Source organism: Otolemur garnettii, unplaced genomic scaffold (assembly GCF_000181295.1).
Source record: "Otolemur garnettii isolate 467f Iridium unplaced genomic scaffold, OtoGar3 scaffold00189, whole genome shotgun sequence".
NCBI classification, from domain to species: domain Eukaryota; kingdom Metazoa; phylum Chordata; class Mammalia; order Primates; family Galagidae; genus Otolemur; species Otolemur garnettii.
The window spans coordinates 2,906,908-2,916,646 of record NW_003852584.1 but is presented as its reverse complement, the minus strand read 5'-3'; the positions used below and the strand labels follow the sequence as shown (position 1 = coordinate 2,916,646).

The 9,739-nt window shown below is 45.4% G+C and overlaps 1 protein-coding gene across 1 annotated transcript in view; it reads left to right on the top strand.

Annotated features, from left to right (window-relative positions):
* The first annotated feature begins 821 nt into the window (after positions 1-821).
* Positions 822-9,739, top strand: part of LOC100957581 (zinc transporter 10-like) — a 13,454-nt gene continuing 4,536 nt past the window's right edge. The window contains exons 1-2 of the mRNA XM_003800921.1: positions 822-1,446; positions 2,360-2,437. Of these exons, the coding sequence (XP_003800969.1) occupies positions 822-1,446; positions 2,360-2,437 (703 nt within the window). The remainder of the gene's footprint in view (positions 1,447-2,359; positions 2,438-9,739) is intronic.

Genomic DNA, 9,739 nt, shown 5'->3' with positions numbered 1-9,739 from the left:
TTATGTGGAAACAACAAAATGGAGCTGATCTGGTCCTCAGACAGCTCACCCGAGGAAGGAGACCTTGACTGCGAAGATCCTGAAGGAGAACGCGAACCACGCAGTGCCCTGAGGGGGTGATGGGAACCATCCTGCAAACTTTAGGATGGCTGTGAGCAGGAAGAGAAGATAAAAATAGCTTCACCAGGGGTGGTAGTGGAGTGGAATGAAGGTGCGGCTCAGATTTCACAAAATGAAAAGCAAGTAGCACCCTTAAGTGAGGGGTTGCCCGGAGTTAATGCTCCTGGGTCTTACATGGGGTTAGTGGAATCTGGCTGTACAGCAAGCAGGCCGCTGGGAGCGTACTTGAAGGGTTCGCCTTGGGTCGCACACTTAGAGCCAGGCCCTATGCAGAACACTGGGGACCCAGGCCCAGAGAAGAGGGGTGGGGGTCGGTGAGTTAATCCAGCTCCGCATAGGTGAGCGGTGGCGGCGAGGACTGACACGCAGACAAGCCCTTCTGCTCCCTTCTCAGCCGCAATCCTCACTGAACAGTTGTGGCTCGCAGGGAGAGACACTGGCTCGTGGCCACCCGCCAGGTCAGGCTGGGGACATGAGGAATGGGAAAGGGCTGAGGGAGATAGCTTCAGAGGCGGCTGCCCGGCCCCGCGGCCACTCGTTTAGTCTCTGGGCGCGACGACACGGGAGCGCTCTGCCTCCGCCTTATAAAAGCTCTCGGGCAGGGCGGCTGTACAGACCCTGGCTGAGCTCGCTCCGCGCCGTCCCCCCCCCGCCCCCCCACCTGTTGCCGCAGCCGCTGCGCTCCGGCGCGGGCTGCAGAGATGGGCCGCTACTCCGGCAAGACCTGCCGGCTGCTCTTTATGCTCGTGCTCACCGGCTCCTTCTTCGTAGCGGAGCTGGTTTCGGGCTACTTGGGCAACTCCATCTCGCTGCTCTCCGACTCCTTCACCATGATGTCAAGCCTGATCTCTCTGTGTGTGGGCCTGAGCACTGGCCACATCGCCCGGCGCCACCCCAGGAGCTTCCGGGCCACCTACGGCTACTCCCGCGCGGAGGTGGTGGGCGCGCTCAGCAACGCAGTCTTCCTCTCCGCGTTCTGCTGCACCATGTTGGTGGAGGCCGTGCTGCGCCTGATCCAGCCCGAGCGCATGGATGACCCGGAGCTGGTGCTCATCGTCGGCGCACTGGGGCTAGCGGTCAACCTGGTGGAGTTGCTCCTCTTCAAGGACTGCGCCTCCTGCTGCCCCGGCAGCCTTCGCCTACTGCAGCAGCAGCAGTTAGTCCAGGGTGGCGCTCGCAGAGTTTTCGGGGACCGCCAGGGCGCGGAGGACCCGCGGCACGCGGCCACAGCCCCTGGCTCGGACTCGGCCGTGATCCTCCCGGGGGCTTCGGTTGAGAGGCAGCAGGAGCAAGAGGAGGGGGCGACCGTGTTCTCAAACGTAGCAGGTGCCTTTCAGTTGCATCCTTGGGACCACTTTGCCTTTCCCGCCCTGTCCCTTTCTTTTCATCCCACGCCTTCCTTTGCTACTACCTGCTGTTATTTTTTTTTTTTTTAATTAAGCCATGTCCTTTACTGCAGTCCTGCTTTACTTCTCTTATACTAGCGTAACATTCCGTACAGGTAATTTCTTTATTTTCTTTTCCTTGTTTAAATCCTGGATCCACGTCCTCATAGCCTTTTTTTCCTTCCTCCATTCTCTCTGTATACGAGTATTGATTTTTGTTTTTTTTGAGACAGAGCCTCAAGCTGTCCCCCTGGGTAGAGTGCTGTGGCATCACAGCTCACAGCAACCTCCAACTCCTAGGCTCAAGCGAGTCTCCTGCCTCAGCCTACCAAGTAGATGGGACTACAGGTGCCCACCACAATACTGGGCTATTGTTTGGTTGTAGTTGTCATTGTCGTTCGGCAGGACCAGACTGGATTCGAACTCGCCAGTTCTGGTGTAAGTGGCTGGTGCCTTAGCCACTGAGCTACAGGCGCCTACCCCGAGTATTGATTTTCTTGGAAATCCAGTCCTTATTATTGGGCAACAGATAGCACTCCCTAATCCCTCCAGCCTTTCATTAGTTGCTGTCTGAACGTTCCCACCTCTTTTTGTCCCCTGGGATATTATGGTATGGATGGGCTCCCACTTGCCCCCTTTTTGCTTTAACTCCAAAAGAAGTTTGAAGGAAGTCCAAAAGTGGATCACAAGGCTATTACAAGGTCAAAATATACCATTCTGGCCTGTGTGTGCAGGGGTAGGGGCTCCCATAAGCTAGTAGGGATTTAAAATAACAAAACTTTATTTTGAGTCCATTGATTTTCTTTATTATTTGTAGAATTTATACAAACTCTAGGTTTCTTCTTTGAATGCAGGTGATTCCTTGAATACCCAGAATGAGCCTGAAGAGATGATGAAAAAGGAGAAAAAGTTCAAAGCCCTGAATATCAGAGGTAGGATTGACTTTGGGACCATTTGAAATCCTTTTCAGTGGCACATGTGGACTGTGCTATTCATTTCTGTTTGACTTTTTTTTTTTTTTTTGAGATAGAGTCTCACTTTATCACCCTCGGTAGAGTGTCATGGTGTCACACAGCTCACAGCAACCTCCAACTACTGCAGTGGCTTAGGTGATTCTCTTGCCTCAGCCTCCCGAGTAACTGGGACTACAGGCACTTGCCTCAACGCCAGGCTATTTTTTTGTTGCAGTTATGCTGGGGCTGGGTTTGAACCCACCACCCTTGATATATGGGGCCGGCGCCCTACTCACTGAGCCACAGGTGCCGCCCCATTTCTGTTTGACTTTTAATAAGCCAGTGGCATGTTTGAAAGTAGCCCAGTTACATGCATAGACTATGACCCTAGTCTCTTGCCTAATCACTGCATTGATTTTGAGGGGGAAACTAGTTGCTAATGATTTATCTTTGCTCCACGTAGACCCAGGCTAAAGCTGCTTGCCCCAGAGCGCCACATATCAATGTCCTGTTACTATTTTACTTGGTTTTACTTATCTATGATATTGCTAACATACAGTGTACCCTATTTTAATTGAATGTGATTTTGATAAGGATGGATTTTTCTCCTGAATTCTCAGGCCCCCCTGCCCTCTTTTCCTAACTTTCTTGGAAATCAGTCTTTATTACCAGGAAATAGACAGCATCCCCCAGCCCTTCCTCCTTTTCATTAGATGCTGTCTGAACTTTGCTTTGGAAATGAATGGGTGTGTTGCTATCCAAGGTTATACCCTGTATGGTTATACACCTGAGTCCTTCTGCCAGAAATCTGTTGGCTCACTAAAGCCTCCATTTCCTGACCCAAAGGAAAGGTTCTAGTGAGTCCTATGGAAGACGGCTAACTAGAATTCTTGCTCAAGGTCAGAATCACTGGGGTAAGAGCAGCCCAAGAGACTCTGAGATGTGTTTCTCACTAGGCACTATTGTATCCAACATCTCTCCTTTCCAACTTTTAAGGCACAGATTTTACTGCAGGGTAATTCCAAAAGTGATTAATCTTCAACTTTAAACATCAATGACAACTGCAATAAAAAAGCAGCTGGGGTTCAGCACCTGAAGCTCAAGGGGCTAGAGCACCAGCCACATACACCAGAGCTAGTGGTTCAGATCCGCCCAGGCCTGCCAAACAACAGTGACAACTATAACCAAAAAATAGCTGGGCGTTGTAATGGGTGCCTGTAGTCCCAGCTACTTGGGAGGCTGAGGCAAGAGAATGGCTTAAGCCCGGGAGTTGGAGGTTGCTGTGAGCTATGAGCCTAAATCCCTCATCTTTAAAATGGGGATAATAACAGCATCCACCTCATGGTGTTGGTGTGAAATAAAATCTCAGGCTTATAGTCGGAAAAGTAGTATATATATATCTCTTTTTTTGAAACAAAGTCTCTCTGTGTCGCCTCGGTAGGGTGCTGTGGCATCACAGCTCACAGCAACCTCCAGCGCTTAGGCTTGAACAATTCTCTTGCCTCAGCCTCCCGAGTAGCTGGGACTACAGGTGCCTGCCACAACTCCCAGCCATATTTCACTTATTTCAAAGGGAATAAAAAGAAACAGGTTCTTCTTCAAAGTACAGTGAAAGCAGAATCCTTTTAAAATTCTTGTCAGTGTGCCTTTTAGTGTTTGATATTATTTAATAGGATTAAACATGATACATTAAAATCATGTAACAAAAGACATGTATCAGAAAGAGAATTAACCCTTTCTATTTTCTTTTTTTTTTTTTTTTGAGACAGAGTCTCACTATGTCACCCTCAGTAGAGTGATGTGATGTCACAGTTCACAACAACCTCTACCTCTTGAGCTTAAGTGATTTTCTTGCCTCAGCCTCCCAAGTAGCTGGAGTAGGCCCCCACCACAACGCCTGGCTATTTTTTTGTTGCAGTTGTCATTATTGTTTAGCTGTTATGACTGGGTTCAAACCCTCCACCTTCGGTGCATGTGGCCAGCACAGTAACCACTGTGCTATAGGTGCCAAGCCAGCTCTTTCTATTTTGGTATAAACATAAATAGATGAATGGCAATTCTGACATCTTTTGAAAATAAATCCCCTTTGATGAGATGTTTCTTTATAGTTTCTGATTTTTTTTCCAGTAAGAAGGATCTCATCTTTCATAACTATTTATCTAGTGTGAATGCACTATTATCAATTATTCTGAGTGAATCTCAACTTATGTGAAATTGCCAATTCATGTTATAAGCCAGGTGTTTTTTGGTGGGGGGAGCTGTTTATATCTAAAGACAGCAAGTGAGGGCCAAGGCAGAGGCTTCCTGTCTTTGCATAGATACCTGTGAGTGCTGTGAATCATCAGTTGATTGAATTGTCTACAAAGTGGTGATCTTCATCTCTCAGATAATTCTGCTGAGATCACATCAGAGTCTGCCCAGAATGTTTCCTACATGCAGAATAAAGTCTAAACCAGAGATTCTCAACCTGTGGGTCGCCACCCACAGGAACTGTATTAAAGGGCTGCAGCATTAGGAAGGTTGAGAATCACTGGTCTAAACACTGACATTCAGGGGCTTCCTGCTCCGGCCACAATACTCCTTTCCAGACTTTCTGCCCTTCTCTTCACCCCTTCATGGCCTCACCTCCTCTGCCAGTTCTTTACTGTCTCCCCCACAGTGGCATTTAGTGCATAGGTGCAGTGAGGTGAGAAGTAGAAGTCAGGCAGATGTGTTTTGAGTTCTGTCTCTGCCTTTTACTAGTTAGATGACCTTGGGCAGGATAAGCCTGAACTTCATTCTTTTCATCTATACAATGGAAATAATAGCACCAACATCAGTGTATTGTCATAGGGATTATCCTGGTGGTTGCAACAGTGCAAGGACCCACTCGACCAATGATGCTTGATATTATTATCACCTCCCAGCCAGTGGTCCATTTGCAGAGGTTGTTTCACGTACTCCTCAGAACTAGCCTTTCAGGGAAGTGAGGCTGATATTATTACATGCCGTTTCAGAGAGGTTGATGTTCATAAGATCCATGGCTCATAGCGACAGTGTCAGGATCTGTGACTCTAGATTTAGTGCCTCAGCGCCCGAGGTCACCTGACAAGATGTCCTTCATCTGCAGCCTCCCATGAGTCCTCCCTGCCTGGAACATCTTCTCCTGAGGCTGCCTGTTGCAGTCTGTCTCCTCTTTCCTGCCCAAATTCCTGACCTCTCAACAGGTTTTTTCTGTGAAGAGCTTTCTCTTCCTCCCCCAGAAGATTACTGAGGTCCTTACCTCAGAATCCTGGCAGTGGACTATGGCTAATGACAATGACTGTGCTTTCTTCATTTTTGAATGGAAGGCTAGAAAACACATCACATTGTTATTAAATCTCAAGAATTTAGTGGAATTGTGCTTTAAACAATTTTTTCAAAGTGGCCCGGCACCTGTGGCTCAAGCGGCTAAGGCACCAGCCACATACACCTGAGGTGGCGGGTTCGAATCCAGCCTGGGCACACCAAACAACAATGACGGCTGCAGCAAAAAAAATAGCCGGGCATTGTGGCAGGTGCATATGGTCCCAGCTACTTGGGAGGCTGAGGCAGGAGACTCGCTTGAGCCCAGGAGTTGGAGGTTGCTATGAGCTGGGATGCCACAGCAGTGTCCCCGGGGGACAGCTTGAGGCTCTCTGTCTCAAAAAAAAAAAAAAAGAAAAGAAAAGAAATTTTTTCAAAGTGAAGATCATGACAATTTAAGTCCTAGGATCAATTTATTAGAGTATGATGACATTTAGAAAATGAACTAAATAGAATATAAAATAGTAATAAGTCATATATAGGGTGGCCATAACATTCATGTGCAATTTAAATAGTTACTTTCTAGCCATGCTGTATGGGCACATTTTGTTTTCTCATGAGTTATTTGTTGTAATTTGTGTCTCTGTGTGTGCTAGGATGCAAAACTTAATATTTACTGTATACCAACCACCATTTGATTACAGTGATAATAAAATATTGATTCTACCCTTAAAAAAATATTTACTGTAGAATATGGGGAAAATTTTTGAAAGCTACTATTTTATTTAATTCTTACGGGCTAATAGTAGAATTCTCAGAAAGAAAAGCTGAAATTGGAATTTAAGACTTACATGAGGCCAGATGCACAGTAGATGTCTGGTCAGATACCTAGACTTTCTGAGTATGTGATTTTGGACAAGTCAACTTTGGTACCCTGTGCCTCAGTTTCCTCATTTGTAAAATGAAGAGAGTGTCAATCCGAAATAATTGAAAGGGTGAGATTCCAATTTTAAAGAGTTTATTCGAGGAAAAAGCTGGATGGAAATGGCCATTCCAGGACACACCCCTCCAGAGAAATAGGGGTAGGGCTTGAGAGTTGAAAACTAAATCCTTGGTTATGGTGGCACCCATAGCTCAGTGGGCAGGGTGCCAGCCACATACACCGAGGCTGGCAGTTTCAAACCCAGCTGGGCCAGCTAGATTAACAATGACAACTGCAACAAAAAAACAACATAGCCCAGCATTGTGGCGGGCACCTGTAGTCCCAGCTACTTGGGAGGTTGAGGCAAGAGAATCACTTAAATCTGTTGGAGTCTCAAGGAAACTTACCCTTTCCCCCTTGGTTGGTTCACTGAAAAGATCAACTCACAGTTATGGTAGATTAATAAGAAAAAGGTTTATTTCCAAATACCATGCATGCGAGGGGAACCACAAGAATGATTTCCCAAAGTCCTAGTGATAGTGACTTTTAAAGATTCCTTTTAGAAGTGAGGGGAGGGGGGAGAGAAACTGGAAAGTAAAGGTGTAGTAACTGGCTGCTAGACGGGCTGGGTAGATGGAGGAGAAATAGATTGAATTGTGAATTAACCTGAGAGACAGGTGTTACGCTTCAAAAGACCTATAGGTCTATTAGAATGTAAGGAGTCTTAGCAGCCCTTTAAGATTTTAGGTAGATAGAGGAAAGTCTTCATTCAGAGTTTCCTAATTATGAATAGCCTTTAATTCAAAATTATCTTTATGCCAAGGAATCATATTTTGGGCTGAAATTTTCTTAGCTCCTTCATTCCCCTTGTCTGAATCTTCTCTAGAAGTTTCACACATCAAGAGCTGAGTTGGTAACTGTGAAGAGAGAGAGCAGGTTAGTAATTTAGTAATAAGATGATTGAAAAGAGATATAAGAACATAAATTAGAATGAGAATAAATAAGCAGAAAAGAACAGATCTGAGCACATTTCCGTACACCCCATTAAACCAGTCTCCCATTCCTGGGCATAGGTCAGTCCAATAGAATGGTTTCACTTTGATAATTTGATGAAGAATGTTTATCTTGTCCTTTAAGAGATGTAGATTAGTCTCTATCTGCCCTGATTGATTCACATAAAAACAGCATTTCCCCCCCCCCCCCAGTAACAGCACAAGCTTCTCCTTGTTGAGCTGCCAAGGTGTCCAGGTTGCCATGATTTTGAATTACAACAGATGCTAGACTGTTAACCTCTGTTTGAAGTGTTCCCAATGTCTGCATAGTGATGTTGAGCTCTTGTTCTATTACTATGGAGAGATTCATGACTGCTCTTTAAATTTTATAAGTTCTAAGTGCTGGGTAAAAGATCCTGAACATCGAAAAGAACTTTGAGTTATGATATACAAGGAGATTTTTTATAATGTCATGTTTCTTATGTTTATAAGGCACAACCTTACGAACAAAAGAGCCCAAGTTTGTAATTTGACTGGCATTTAAAGAGGAGTATTTGGTAACAGAGGGTGTCAAATAATCAAGTCCACCCCGTCCTGACCATTTGGGTGGGACATTTGTATACTTTATTACCACACAAGATAAAAAGACCATTGTTATTTATAGACAGAGTCAGGTTAGAACCTGTGACCTTCCAGCCTGGAGTTTGCTGTGTCTTCTCCTGCTCACTGGCACAGTAACATATCTGGCTGTCATGTGTCCCTTTTTGTAGGACAGAATGGGTTGAGGAATATTTGATATAAAAGGCCTTTCGTCTGGCTTTGGCAGTTATATGGCTTGATGCTGTTGCCTAACCAAGCAGTCAGTCCAGACTTTTGGTCTATCCAGATGTAATTGTTTGTGCCTAGGAGTTTAACAAGGGGAGAGAGTGAACTATCCAAAGTTTCACAGGCCTGGCCTGTGGGCTGTTCATAACAGATGGTGATTTGATATGTATTGTCAATATGTAGGTTAGTGTCAGCATGATCTATGATCTTTGTGAGAGGTGCGAATGTGCCATTTGTGGAATTAAACTGTAGAGTTTGATCACAATAGTGTTCCAGGATATCACCTAGAAAAGATCCAGCATCACTTCAGTTTTCAATGCAGAGGGGAAATTTCTTTTCTAGTGATGTTACCTCAACAAAAGACAGTTGTGCCGTTTTTCTATGTCCAGTTATCTCACCAGCAGGTGAAGTCAGAAGTTGTTTCTTCTCTGGGTGTGGATGCCACATCTTATCGTTCCTCCATTTTCCAGATTGGTTCTTCCAGGCACTCACATCAGCAGAGATAAAAATGAATTCAGAAAAAAAAAATGAATTCAGGTTGGGCGGCACCTATTGGTCAATGGGTAGGGCACAGGCACAATATGCCAAGGATGGCGGGTTTGAACCCGGCCCCTGCCAGCTAAAACAGCAGTGGCAACTGCAACAAAAATAGCTGAGCATTGTGGTGAGTGCCTGTAGTCCTAGCTACTTGGGAGGCTGAGGCAAGAGAATCCCTTAAGCCCAAGAGTTGGAGGTTGCTGTGAGCTGTGACACCATGGTACTCTACCGAGGGTGACAGAGTGAGACTCTTGTGTCAAAAAAAAAAGTGTTCAGGTTTCTTTGAATGATCTAGATGTTGACATAACCAGCAATCAGATTGATTAGTTAGTGTGCCAGCGTTTGAAAGACTGGTGCAAAGGCATGATGGGTCTGAGCTTGACCTGTGGGAAAAATAATAAGGGTAAGTAAGAGTAAGGCGTAGTTTGAAAGAAGAGCCACAATGGACAGACAATAAAAAGAAGAGAGAATGGGATAGATTGAAACAGTCTTCCCTCACCTTCCAACATGTTAAGTTCTTTTATTTACTTATTTATTTTCATTTATATTATTATTATTATTATTTTGCAGTTTTTGGCCAGGGCTGGGTTTGAACCCACCACCTCCAGCATATGGGGTAGGCGCCTTATTCCTTTGAGCCACAGGCACTACCCTATTTATTTATTTATTTTGATGCAGTTTCACTATGTCATCCTCGGTAGAGTGCTGTGGTGTCACAGCTCACAGCAACCTCCAGCTCTT